Here is a 13,560-nt window from a genome sequence, read left to right on the forward strand (position 1 = left end):
CTTCGGAGGGAGGAGAGGGAGGCCGCCTAGGAGGTGCGGGCTGGCCTCGAGCTCCGTGTGCTGACGGCTTTGCCCCCATCTGCTTCCCCCTCTGCCTAGGGAGCCGGACAGCACCTATTTTGATCTTCCGCCGTCGGGCCGGGGGAATGAGGAGGTGGCAGCGGGCGCGGAGGCCAGCATGGATGTCTTCCACCTGCAGGGCATGACCACGCCTGTCATGGTGAGTGGGGCTGCCCTCTTCGGAGGACTTGGGGTGGGGGCCGCAAATGTAGCCCGACCTGCCTTGGGAGCCTGCAGATCCAGGAAACAGGCTCCCAGGAGTATGGCTTCCTTTATGGATTTGTTAGCACGTTTCAAATTGCAAAGTGGGAGTTCCCGTCGTGGCGCAGTGGTTAATGAATCCGACTAGGAACCATGGGGTTGCGGGTTCGGTCCCTGCCCTTGCTCAGTGGGTTGAGGATCTGGCATTGCCGTGAGCTGTGGTGTAGGTTGTAGACACGGCTCGGATCCAGCGTTGCTGTGGCTCTGGCGTAGGCCAGGGCTACAGCTCCGATTGGACCCCTAGCTTGGGAACCTCCATATGCCGCAGAAGCGGCCCAAAGAAATAGCAAAAAAAAAAAAAAAAAAAGGCAAATTGCAAAGTGGAAAAATGTATCAGCTCGTGTAACTTTCAGTCCAGGTGTAGAAAGGCTTTCAGGCATGGCTGGATCCAGGTGTTCAAACAGTTGTCCCTCTGTGTCTTGCCTGGCCTTCCCCACGATGGCTTTGTTCTTAGGCAGCATCTTCTCCCATGATGAAAGGTACCAAGCTCCACCAGCATCCCCCTCCCTCTGGGGAGGGACCCTTCTCTGCTCAAAGTCCAGCATGCCTGTCTGTCATTGGTCTGAATGTCCAGATGCCTACTGCTGGACCAGGGAGCCAGGCCCCTCTTGAATGCCTCATCCTGAGCCCTGCCTTCCGTCGTGAGAGCAGCGGCTGGTCTGGGGGCCAGCACGTAGCCCGGCCCCCACCCTCAGCCAGCCCAGCGGACAGTGGGCGGCTGGCTGCAGGGCTCACTGCCTCGCTACCTGCAGAGGAACCTCAGCCCAATGCGTCCAGGGGCGGGCACAGAGCCCAGGGTGCAGGCGGGGAGCCCCACAGACCTGAACTGGGCAGTGCTGTTTTCAAGCCTAGCCTGGCAGCTGAGAGGGCCTGCCCCTCTGGCCAGGACGCAGCCATGGGCCCTAGCTGGTGATGCTGGGGGCTCCTGTGTGCCTCTGTCCCCCACATAGGCAGGGAAAGCCTGGGGCCCGGGGGCAGGGGGGAACCCCCTCTCCAGGCTGGTGCCAGGTCAGAAATGCTCCCAGGCCAGGCCTCGGTTCAAGAAAGCAGTGGCCACAGTTGGCAGTTGTCGCCCTCCGCCAGCCCCGCCGTCGTGACTCAGGTCCCTGTGAAGGCCTGCACACGCACGGGTCCACAAGGGTCTGGCTGCCGGCGCATCCTCTGCCCGAATCCCAGCCCCAGCTCAGGGGCTCCTCAGCAGCAGGCGGAGAGCTGGTGGCGGGTTGGGTGGGGGAACGCCGGTCCTCTGGGGTGGCCCCGATTGTGGTCAGGGCCGTGGGTCTCCCCGCTTTGGGTGCCCTGAAGACAGAGCAGCTTCCTGAACAGCGCCCCCACCCAGCCACAAGACAGACGCTTGGGGACCCATGGGAAGCCCTTAGCCGCTGCTTTAGGGGCTGGTGGGGACGGGCAGAGTGGGTGGGTCCTCGTGCAATGAGCCAGTTTGTCCCAGCTTCAAGTCCCTATATCTCTGAGCCTCAGTGTTCTTGCGTGAGAAGCTGAGGTGAGAACCTGTGCAGAGGCCCCCCAAGCCCTGTGGGGAGGCCCCTTCATCACCCTCCAACCACCCTCTTGCCACGCCAGGCAGCTGAGGAAGCCGGGTAATGGAGACGGGCCCCAGTGGAAACAGTTGTCCCTTTGGCCTTGGGGGAGTCCCTGAGCACCGGATCTTGGGGAGGACGATGAAATGCTGAGGTCATTGCTCCGGGGTTGGCCTCACCATGTGGCTGAGATGGGGGGCGCCTCAGAGTTCAAGTCCCAGCCCCGCCTCTTCTTTGCTTGGACAGTAATCTCCCCCTCTGGGCCTCAGTTTCTCTGTCTGTAAAATGGACCAGTGACAGGCTATAGATCATCCAGGGCTTCAAGGGCGAGGGTGGTGGCTGCAGCAGCGTGTGACACACCCTAAGTGTGATGGTGAGGCCGGGGGTCCATTTGGTGGAGCTTTTGGTCCGGGTGGTATCTTTCGGTTCTGGCCGTCCCCGCCACACTGGAGGAGCTGTGAAACAGCGCCCCCACCTCCCGCAAGAGGAGATGGGGGGAGGCCTGTGGGTCCATGGCCTCCCGTGAGCTCAAGAGGAGGGAGGGACCCCTGGCCCCTGCTGGCTGCTGTGACAAGGGTAAGTTTGTGGGGCTTCCCCGGGCCCTGGAAGCCCTCCATGGTCTTTGAGAAATATGTATGGACTGGATGAAGGCTCCGTGATGCGTCTTGAGCAGGTGGTGGCCACGGGCTCCTACGCTGGGCCTGCCCTGCCTTCTGGTCCTCTGTGTCCCATAGCACAGATCAGGGAAGGGCCCTGGGAGGGAGCCGCCTCCGCCCCAGCTGGGCCAGCGTGGTTCCAGGGCATTTCCTACCTAGGAGCCCGCAGGGCTTTCCTAAAGCGCATCGCAGGGAAGGGGGAGATGGCTGAAGGGGGCGCTCGGTCAGGCCAGCTCTCCTCCCCCACTGCAGAGTCTGGGCTCCCTTCTGCGGGCCTGGCTGCCCACGCCTGTCACCTCCCTCCCTGCATCCCTTTTCTGGTGACAGCTGTCATGGGTGAGTGGCTGTAGGGGATGGGGGGCGCCCCAGCCCCTCCTCAGGTGCCCCAGTGAGCTGCCCAGCAGGACAGATGCCAGGATTAGAATCTGCAGGCACTTGGGGCTGAGACCTCAGCAGTCACCCGGGACAGGCCTGGCTGACCTGGGAAGGGGACACGTCTCCCCAGGCCTAGGAGGAAGGGGAGGGCACAGCCCGGGACACTCCCTGGAGCAGGAAATTGTCCGGAAACGGGGCGGCCCCCAGCCAGGGCCAGATGGGCAGAGGGAGGAAATGGACAGGCTTTCCTTTTGTGGGGGGGGCTGTGGTGGGGCAGAGCCCCAACCAGCCCCCAGGTAGTTGACCTCCTGGGTACAGGGGGACAAAGCCACTGCCTATGGGTGGTCTAGAGGGGGCGTGAGAATCTTGACCCAGGTGATTCACCCTGGCACAGGCTCTGCTGGTGAATCACCCCTTCTGGTGCAGTGGCAGTCTGTGGAAGACCTCCCACCTGCCCTGCAGCCCTGAGTCCTGGGCAAGTCGGGGGTGGGGGTGTCCCCAAGGAGTTAAATTCAGAAGAGCAGGAGTTCCCGTCGTGGCACAGTGGTTAACGAATCCGACTAGGAACCATGAGGTTGCAGGTTCGATCCCTGCCCTTGCTCAGTGGGTTAACGATCCGGCGTTGCCGTGAGCTGTGGTGTAGGTTGCAGACGCGGCTCAGATCTCGCGTTGCTGTGGCTCTGGCATAGGCCGGTGGCTACAGCTCTGATTCGACCCCTAGCCTGGGAACCTCCATATGCCGCGGGAGCGGCCCAAGAAATAGCTAAAAAGACAAAAAAAAAAAAAAAAAAAAAAAAATTCAGAAGAGCAGTTGCTGAGGGCCTGGTGGGGGTGACCGAGGAGGACTAAGCCAGGAAGAATTCCTTCTGACAGAGGCCCCCGCTCCCCTGTCCCTGTCCCCCAGACAGCCAGGCTTTGGGATAAACACACGGGGAGGAGGTGAGGCTCTGGGGCCAGTGCCAGAGCCCCAGCGCTTTCAGAGCTCGAAGTGTTCTCATGCTGTGGGAACATGCTTGTTCTCAGGCCCCAGGAGCCCCGGGCCTTCTGGGCAGCAGGTGTTTCCGCAGGGTGGCTGGTGTCCTGCTTCCACCAGGGCTCAAGAAACGAGGGCTTTCTGACCTGCCTCTGCCCCCCTCTGGGCAGCCTCTAGTCCAGAGCACACGGAAGGCCGGCTCCTTCTGGACCTCGGAGCACAGGGCAAGGCCAGGCTACCCCTCAGCTGTCCTAGTGGCCCAAGGTCCCTCAGAGGCCTGGCTTTCCTCTACCCAAGGCTTTTGCGTGACTGCTCACTCTTCTGGTGTATCAGTCAGCCGTGCTGTGTAACAAATCTCCATCCGTGTAGGGGCTTAAAACAACACCTGCTCCTCTCACGGTTTCTGGGGGTTGGGAGTCCACATGGGGCTCATGGTCTTACCAGACTGTACTCAAACTCTCAGCTAGGACCATCTGAGGCCTGGGATGTCTTCTGGGTTCTGGTTGTTGATGGAATTCCATTCCTTGTTGGCTGTTGACCCAGCACAGCTGTTCTTAGCTCCTAGAGGCTTCTGGCCACCCCCTGCTGTGTGATCCCTCCACAGCCTGGCAGTTCGATCCCGAGGCCACCAGGAAGAGGTCTCTGACCCTGCAGAGGGGCTCACCTGGTTAGGTCAGGCCCACCCAGATAGCCTCTCTTCTGATCAACTCAAACTTTGCCCAATGTCGCACAACCCCCTGTGGGGTGGGGCTGAGGGCTCAACCCCAGGCCCTCTCCCCCCTCTCCTACCTGGCTCTGCCGCCCTCCCAAGGCCTCCAGGGCCTCTTTGGAGCGAGCCCCAGCAACATCCACAAAGATATCGCTGACAGACAGCCCCCCACCCTGGGCATCCCGGGTGAGGAGGGCTCTCAGCGCTGCCTCCGGGGGGAGCACGCAGCCCGGGCCCCTCTGCAGCCCCCCTGCCTGACCGTCTGTCTTTTCCTCATCGTGAATGAGGCGGAGCTGTGCGCCGAGTGCTCAGGGCCACGTGGATTCACGGGGTTCAGGCCGAGTGCGCTCAGGCAAGCCTCTGGCTGTGCCTCCAAGGGCCCCCGAGCCTGAGTTGCGGGCTGGACACGGGTGGGCTCCTTGAATGGACCACGGACCGAGCCTCCCTCTACGTAACCCCACTGCTCCCGGCCCCCAGAGGTGCGGTGAGAGCAGGCCAGGCGTCCCTGTCTTCCCGCGTTTGAGGCGGGAGCAGCGGGGTTGGGGGCTTGGAAACGGCACATCCACTCTCACATGATTTATTTGGATCCAGCTGGTGCCCCACCTGCCCTTCCGGCTCCCCCACTTCCAACGTATGCCAAGGGCAACTCTGTGCTAAAGACAGTTGAATTAGAAGGGTGGTTCCAAAGCTCCCACCGTGGTTCCGCGGTAACGAACCCGACTAGCATCCATGAGGATGCAGATTCAATCCCTGGCCTTGCTCAGTGGGTTAAGGATCTGGTGTGGCTGTGGCTGTGGCGTAGGCCATCAGCTACAGCTCCGATTAGACCCTTAGCCTGGGAACCTCCATATGCCGTGGGTGTGGCCCGAAAAAGACAAAAAAAAAGGATTGGTGTTTGTCCTAAAGGGGGGTGGTGGTGGGCAACCATGCAGCCCCCCAGCCAGGTGGCCCCGTCTCCAAGTCCCTGGCAGGGCCGCGGAAGGTGCCATCAGGGCACTTGGATGGGCGGGACCCTGGGGTCCTCTCTCTGGAACACAGCCCGCTGTTTCCAGGCTTGGCGGCAGCAGAGCCAAGCCAGCAGCAGCCGGGGCAGGGCTGGGGCGCGGGCTCTGGGCTGCTTTGGGCCACACCCAGCTGCTCATTCCGTTGCCAGGCTCCCTGTGGGGTCCCATAGGGAGCACAGGCTCTGCCCCGCCCTTCGGGGAGACCCCAGAGGACCACCGCCTGCCCTGGCTGGGAGTGAGACCCGCTCTGCCCTGGGCGCCAGGCTCAGGCACCATCCCTTCCCTTTGGTCTGGCCTGGCCTCCCGAGGTCTCAGGGGCCCAAGCTGGCCCCCTGGTGCTCAGGGGCGGAGGCCTATGACCCCCAGAGCCTCTGGCAGACAGCATCTCAGAAGCAGCCGGGCGCAGCCTCGTTCCCGGGTGCCACCCCCTCGCGCCGCCCCCTCCCCACGCAGCCTCCTTAGTGTGTCCAACACAGCAGTGGGCAAGCTGGGGCCTGCCCTGGACTTTGATGAATAGTCATGAGGAATAAAGGGGTGGGCCGGCCGTTTGTTGTTAGGTGCAGCTAGTTGACAGGACGAAGAGATGGAGAGGGCGAAGGTGCCCGCGGCCAGCCCACATCTTCCAGAGCGTCCTTTGCTCCTGCCCCCCTAGCCACAGAGCCTCTCCGCCTGGGTCCTCCCCGCCGGGCAGCCGCATCCCTGCCCCTGGTCCCCGGCTGCGCACACCCATGCCTCGCCCTGCGGCTCGCCAGCTCCCCAGGGTGTGCAGACCCCCGCGCGCCCACCATGCTGTATGCCAGTGACCCCACGCAGCACTTCGCCTCGGTAGGTGTGCTTCGTGTGTCCATCCTTCTCGGGGGCCTTGAAGGGGCTTTTGCCGTAGCGGAGGGTTCAGAGGGCTTTCTCTCGATTGTCCCCCTGCCGCGTCGGGCACCTGCTGCCAGGGGGGGTTGCCACCATCCAGGTGAGCAGAGGTGGGCAGGAGGTGCCGAGAGGCTGGTGCAGACGCTGGGTGTGGAGGTGGGTGCCTGCTCATCCTGGAGCAGCTCTGGGGACCAGTCCTCCCCAGCTGGGCAGGATCAACAGCCAGGGAGGGGAGGGTGGTGGTGGGGTGTCCAGTCAGCTGGTGGCCTGCTCCCCAGCCTTGGGCCGGCCAAGGCTCAGGGTCGGCCGCTCCGCCTGCCTGGCGCTTCTCCCGGCTGCAGGAGCTCAGCGTACCCTGGAGCTGGTCTTTGCTCCCAGGGCTCTGGCTGCTGTCAGGCGGCCACCACCTGCTCTCAGGACCAGAGCATCTTCACCTGGGAGGCTGCTCGTGCGGCCCGCCGGCCAAGCTCCAGGTCAAGGGCAGGTGCCAGCCAGCCTCGAGGCATCCTGTTGCCTCAGCGAGAGCAGAGGGAAGGAAGGGAGCAGCTTGCGCCTGGCCCCTGTGGCCTGAGCCTTGGGGACCCGGGCTCATTTCCAGATGCACCTGGTCCCCTGGGGCCAGACAGGCACCAGGCTGCTAATTGAGCAGGTCAGGGTGGGGCAGCTGCTCCACACGGGGCCTCTTTTCTTGCCAGGAGGTGGAGGGAGTGGGGACCAAGCGCCCTGTGCTCTGCGGGAGGCCCAGCAGTGGGCAGAGGGACGGGAGAGACAGACAGCAGGACAGAGCCCATGTGTCCCTAAGCTCTTTGCGCAGAGGACAGGAGCCATGCGTGCCCAGCTGAAGTGCACACAGGTGTGTTTGGGTGTATGTGCAGGCATGTGTGTATACACAGGTTTGTGTGCATGTGTCTGTGCGTGTGCATCTGAGCAGGTGAGTCTGCGTGTATTGTGCGGGTGTGAGCGTGCGAGTGTGCGTAGACTGTGAGGGTACGTGGATTGTACATCTGAGTGTGTGTCTGAGTATGTGAGTGTGCGTGTATTGTGCATGTGAGTGTGTGAGCATGGGAGTCTGCATGTATTGTGTGTGTGAGTGTGCGTGCATCTGAGCAGGTGTGCATGTATTGTGCGTGTGAGTGTGTTCCGAGCGTGTGAGTGTGCATGTATTGTGCAAATCATGTGCTGGGATAGGTGCCCGTGGGGCTGTGCCTGCAGGCGTCCCCAGGCCAGACCGTTGGGGGAGAGCGCGGACCTGGTGCTTCTACACGGCCCGGCCCGGCGCCGGCTGTGCACACTCTTGCCTTGAAACTCCGTGGCCTCCCCACGCCCCGGCCTGACCTTCTGATCTGAAACTAGCCCTGAGGGATGGCTCAGCTCTGGCTCCAGTGCCCCATTTCACTTCTATCACTTATTCCTTTACTGATTCATTTCATCACTGAAACCTGTCACTGGGCTCACATGTGGCCGGGGGCTCCCCCAGGAGCAGCCTCGCACGCCATACTCTCAGCGCAGGTGGCACATGAGCCAGGAGGGCTGTCTCCCTGCCACTCAGGTGTCTGCTATCACACGTGGAACCCAAGGCAGAGCCAGAAGGCCCTGGGCCCAGGGGGCCAGTGTCCCTGCCTGGCCAGCCTGGAGGCCCCACAGATACGGGAACTGTGGTGTCACCTTTGTCCCCGAGTGAAGTGGATGTCGCCGTGAAAGTCAGCCGAGGCTCAGGGGCTTTTGGGGAGGCGGAAGGCAATGGGGAGGCACAGGCTCTGCTCTGGGCCGTGGAGCAGCCACTCCCCACAGAGCCGTGGTCCACTGGCCTGCCCTGAGGACCAGCAGAGGCCAACTGCATCATCACCCGGCTTCCCCGTAAATCAGGGAGGACCGGGGCCCGTTTGTTTGTGGATCACTCGTGTCCAGAGTGGCTCTGATGGAGGGAGGCCCTTCTCCGCCACGTGGGCTGGGCTGGGCCGGGTGATGTGTGAAAGTGTCTCACTTCTTCCCATTGGTGACCTCACCGCTGCATGCAGGAAGGAAGCAGTGTGAACAGAGGGTTGAACTTGAGTTCTTGCGGTCGCCTCTGCTTTGTGGTTGCTGGAGGGCGGGGCCTGGGAGGAAGTATGAAGCTGTAGATGGGGGGCAGGTTTCCGAGTCCTGGGGGTGGGGGGCTGGTTTCCAAGCCCTGGTTTTGATGTGGCTGCCTGCGGTAGCTGCGCAGCCTGGGAAGTCTCGGGTCTGTCCCCTGCCGTGGCCCTGGAGGCTCCCACCTCCTGTGGTCCTTCAGCTGGTGCCAGGGTGGGCTTGGCGCTGGGTCCACGCAGCTTCTCCCAGCCACTCCACTCCTTGAGGAGCAGGAAGGAGCCGAAGGTGCCCAAGGGGCCCTTCTCAGATGGGATGAACGCTGAGACCACCAGAGCTGGTGGCCTGGCACTCTGCAATGCTTCCTGTCTGCTCCTCTTTGGGGCAGGTGTCTGGGGACCCATGCAGCCTGCTGCCAGGCCTGCTGTTTCACGTGCACCGGCTTCAGAGTCTCTAGAGGAGAAGGTGACATCGGCCACCACCAACTCCCCTGTGCCTGCCTCGGTTCAAGGGCTGGGGTCTGTCTGGGCTGCAGGATCACTGGAGGCTGGACCCCAGGCCACTACCCCTGTGGCCTGGCCCTTGAGGGGCAGGGCAGGTGGCAGGTGTGACCTCTGAGCTCTGTGCTAGGGGAGGGCACGGGAGGAAGAGTGCTGGCATCTCTTGTGCAGACTGGAGCAGGGTCACACCTGTCCTTACAGGCAGGAAAGTGCCGGGGCGGGGGAGGGGCAACCTCCAGGAGGGAAAAGCAGATCCCCGAGCTCTGCTGAGCGCCTTCTGCATACCAGGGCCCAGGAGGGAGGAGGTGGAGCAGCCGGGCTGCAGTGCTGAGAGAAGACCACAGGGGGGCAGGGCGAGGCCAGGAGCCGGCTGGGGGCCCAGGATGGAGCGGGACCAGCAGCGGGGGCCCGGTGGGAGCAGGGGAGGTTTGGACCTAAGAGCCAGGGTGCAGGGAGTCAGCATGTATTCAGATGGGAAACTGAAGAAGTGGGTGGGACTTGGGATGAAAAGTAAGCATTTTGCTTTGACTGTGCTAGGTCTGAGACTTTGCACAGGTGGGGGGGTGGGACGGGGGGGGGGCACAGAGTTCCTGCAGCCACGTGATGCGGGGGAGGGAGTGGGTGTCCAGCTGGGCTTCGGACTGAGCAGGCTGTCTAAGAAGTGCCACCCGGTGGCTGGGACCCGAGGCTTCAGGGAGGGTGGGGGGGAGGCAGTCAGAAGGGGGAGGGAGTTTGAAGGTGACCTTGGAATAAGGGCAGGAGAGGAATTGAGGGAAACTAAAGGGTTCCTGAGCCTCACGGATGGCGGGCACGGCGGAGTCTGCGCCACACTAGCTGGAGTGGCTGTTTGGACACTTGAGGGTGGGTGTCCAGGGTGCTGGGGAGTCTGGGCACAGGGAGGAAACAGACTGGGGCTGCATGGAGGGGAGTAGCTCTGATCTCCCCAAATCAGAGACAAGCAGACAGAGAGACTCCACGGAGGAGACAAGGGGCAGCGTCGGGGAGCGGGGGACACTGATGAGAGCTGGATGCGGGTGAGGACAGAGAAGGGACGGGCCTTTGTAACTGTGGCTGGGACAGGACAGAGCTGGACTGGGAGGACTCAGGGGGGTCACTGGGCTGGGGCCGGGGCCGCAGCCGCAGGCATCCTCACCCTGACCTGGGCTGCATGCGACAGAGCAAGGCTGTGGGAGGACTAGCCCTTTCCGAGATCCTAGAGTCTGATGTAGGGGGACAGAGGGGTCGCCCCATCAACCGGGGCCCCCTGCCCTGGCTTCTGCCTCTTCGCCAGGTTCCACGCTTGGCCCTGCAGCTCCGGTGCCTCTTGCATTCCACCTTCACGTGCCGTGCCCCCGTGGGGACATCCTGTCTCAGCTGACACAGAGCCCACCTTCCTTCCTACGGCAGTGACATTAACTCCGAAGCCAGAGGGTCCCCTGGCTGAGTGGCTTCTCTCCGTGCTCTGTCTCCCCCAGGCTCCTGCTCTTCTGCCCGGTGTCCTGCACTCGTCTGGCCCCTGGTCTGGGTCTGGAGCTCCCCCGCCCCCCAGTGCTGGCCCATCGGTGCACCCTTCACCTCCTGCCCCAGAACCCCCCTAGCTGGGCATCCCCCCCACCCCCACCCCGTGCCCCCGCTGGGCTGCTTTGTCTTCTCACTTCCTTTGTCTTCAGCCTGGAGCCTCTGCGCCCTCACTCGTCTGGTGAGGGCCTGCTTAGCATATGCAGGATGGACAGACCGACAGAGGGATGGATGGATGAGGGAGGCCTGGGAGACGCGTGGCTCAGGCTCTGGCCTGCAGGCAGCGGGTGAGAGGGCTGCCGCTGCCCCAGGGGTGCTCAGGGAGAAGGGGAGCCAGCACCCCTCTTTCCTTCCAGGCTCTCAGACCCCAGCCCATCTCCTGGGGGCTAAAAACAGTCTGTGTGTCCTGCCTGTGGGTCACCTGCCTGTTCACGGGCACAGGCCCAAGCCCCAAGACCCCGGCAGGACCCTGAGGAAGCCCTCGGTCCAGGCGCACCCTCGCTGTCCCCGCAGCTCTGGCCTCAGGTCCTGCCTCCCTCGGCAGCCCAGCCGGGGCTTCTGGGGGCACGTTTCTCCCGTGCGAGGTGTGGAAAGTTCCACGTGGCCTGGCGAGGATTGGGCAAGGCTGGGAGCGGAGAGAGGGTGCATATTTTCAGGACAAGAGGGAGCCTTTTCCCCGAGCACAAGTTGGATCTTGTTGGCATTTCCATCCGTTTAATCACAGACTCTGGGAGATACTGCGGGAAATGCCAGCAGGTTGGAGGTCTCGCTCCGAGCGGGACGGGGTATCGCCCAGCCGAAGCCCAGACTGCCTGTCAGTCACTCAGCCTGGGTGAGGTTGTACCCAAGCCCAGGCATGCCTGCGGGGGAAGATTGGGGCGTTTGAAGCTTTTCCTTCTCCAGTTTGGAGGGTCTGGTCTTGGTCTCCTCTGGGGGCGGGGAGCACAGGGACACTGGGGTGGATCCCCAGAGGAGGGGGCGCCCGGCTGACCCTCCTGGCAGAGCCCTTGGAGATGGACCCCCGGGGCTCAAACCCAGGCTGGCAGTGGGGATAAATAGACACACTTCCGCCCCGTTCAGCAGCTCTCCCAGTGTGGGGAGCAGGAGGAGAAGGACATGCAGGAGAGGGGCCTTTGGTGGTGCTGGGCAGGGTGTGGGATGGGGGGATCACTGCTGGAGGTGCCATCTGGGCCCAAGGTGTACAGGAAGGGGCCCTTGGGCAGAGGGCCCAGCAGAGGTGCAGGAGGAGGGGTCCTTCCCGGTAAGCCCTGCCCCCCAGCACCCCACCCCACCCCTGATTTGGATTCACGCTCTGGTCTGTGAGGAAGGCACAGCCACCCGCACGCATCACTCCTCTTGACCCCCCACGGGCCTGCTGTGGGGAGGCAGGAGTTCGGACCCCAGCCTCCTGATTCCCCATGCTGTGGTTCCCACTCCCCAGCCCGCTGGTGGGAGTGCACCAGAAAGGGCAGATCTGTGGGCCCAGCTGCAGACCCTGGCTGGAGGGGGGAAGGGGGGAGCCAACCTGGCCAGGCTGCTGGAGGAGCGGGTCCTGAGCCGGGTCTGGGAGAGGGAACAAGGCAGTGAGGGAGCGAGGAGGGAGCAGGGTGGGGAAAGACACCAGGGAGCTGGGGACAGGCAGGCAGCCAGCTCCCCCCCCACCCCCCGCCCACCCCCGTCAAAGGTGCAGGAAGTGGGGGGAGTGGGTGTTGGGTGGATTCTCGTGCTGAGCCATTCCTGGTGTCAGGAATTTGGAGGAAGGATTGGGTCGGCAGCCAGGCCCCTCTTTCTGGGGGTCCCCAGTGTGATCCTTGCCAGGCCGGCAGAGGTCACAGACCAAGAAGAGCCTGGGGGTGGGGTGCCCAGGCCAGCTGTGCCCAAGATGCTACTTCAACCTCAGGAAGAGCAGAGGGTCCAGGCTATGAGACGCAGGACACGCCAAGCCAGGGCAGGGTGGCTGTGCGGCCTCTGCTGTGGGTTTTACAAATCATGAGCAGGAGGTCTCGTGTTGCTCAGCAGGTTAGGAACCCGACATAGTGTCTGTGAGGATGTGGGTTCCATTACGGACCTCGCTCAGTGGGTTAAGGACCACAAGCTGCACAGATGTGGCCGGAATCCAGCGTGGCTGTGGCCGTGGCTGTGGCCTCAGCTGCAGCTCTGATTTGCAGCTTCGATTCCACCCCTCGCCTGGGAACTTCTATGTGCCACAGGTGCGGCTGTAAAAAGAAAAACACAGACAAACAAATAAAAACCAAAGGCACGAACAGGTAGTTTGGAGGTTTACAGCTGAGGGAAAAGGACATTCCCACCCCCTTTGAAAAAAGAGAAACCTGATCCTGTCGGGCGGGACCTTAACGGTGGCCCCTCCCAGACACAGCCCAGGAAAATGCATCCAGGGACCCCTGGCTTCTCTAGATTCCTGCATTTAAGCCCCACCCTGGTCCCAGGGCTTGAACCAGGGCCAAAGGGGCACCCTGCGACTCACCTGGCCACTATTCTCAGATCTCCGGGCCTCCCCTCCAGAGCAGAGTGGGCAGTGGCCAAACTACGGTGCAAGACAACCTTAAAAATGCAGGGCTGGGACCAGCCAGTAGGGCCAGTGCCCTGGGATGGGCGGCCAGAGGTGGGGGAGGTGGGGGGTGGGGAAGCACTCCCTGGAGGCAGGACCAGGGCACTGTCCCAGGGGCTTCATCCCTGCCTGTCCAGAAGGGAATGGCTTTTTGTCAACTGTCCCCCTCTGCCTGCCCGCTGCCAGAAGTGGGGGGTCGTTTTGAAGAGCCAAAGGTAGCAGGTCCTCCCCCGCTTTGTCCCCCATGCTCCAGCTAACTTGGCTCCTGCGGGGACAGCGGCGCTCCATCAGCGAGCACTCCACGCCGCTTCTCTCTGAGATTTGCCGCACACGCTGGGTGTCCTCAAGGCTCTGATAAAATCTGCACGCGTGCCCTGGCACACCATTTGGGCACCAAAGAATGGACTGCTGGACAGCTCCCGTGTGAGCTGCAGGTGTCCTGGAAACTCAGTAGGGTCTTACCATA

The 13,560-nt window shown here is 62.7% G+C and overlaps 1 protein-coding gene across 17 annotated transcripts in view; it reads left to right on the forward strand.

The window, feature by feature from the left end:
- The window catches only part of TP73 (tumor protein p73), a 59,256-nt gene that overhangs the window by 19,629 nt on the left and 26,067 nt on the right, over positions 1-13,560 (forward strand). For 14 of the 17 annotated variants that reach the window (XR_014806969.1, XR_014806968.1, XM_021095218.2 and 11 more), the window contains exon 3: positions 100-220. Coding sequence is in view for 15 of the 17 variants with exons in the window: in XM_021095218.2 (XP_020950877.1) it covers positions 100-220 (121 nt within the window). In the remaining 2 variants the exon portion in view is untranslated. Of the gene's footprint in view, positions 1-99; positions 221-6,106; positions 6,402-13,560 lie in introns of those variants that run through there. The other 3 variants (XM_021095222.2, XM_084962638.1, XM_084962632.1) reach the window with 2 other exon arrangements.

Source organism: Sus scrofa, chromosome 6 (genome assembly GCF_054392235.1).
Source record: "Sus scrofa isolate SSC_HxYL_T2T_F1_AM1 chromosome 6, Sscrofa_HxYL_maternal_Yorkshire_Landrace_v2.0, whole genome shotgun sequence".
In the NCBI taxonomy this organism is placed as follows: domain Eukaryota; kingdom Metazoa; phylum Chordata; class Mammalia; order Artiodactyla; family Suidae; genus Sus; species Sus scrofa.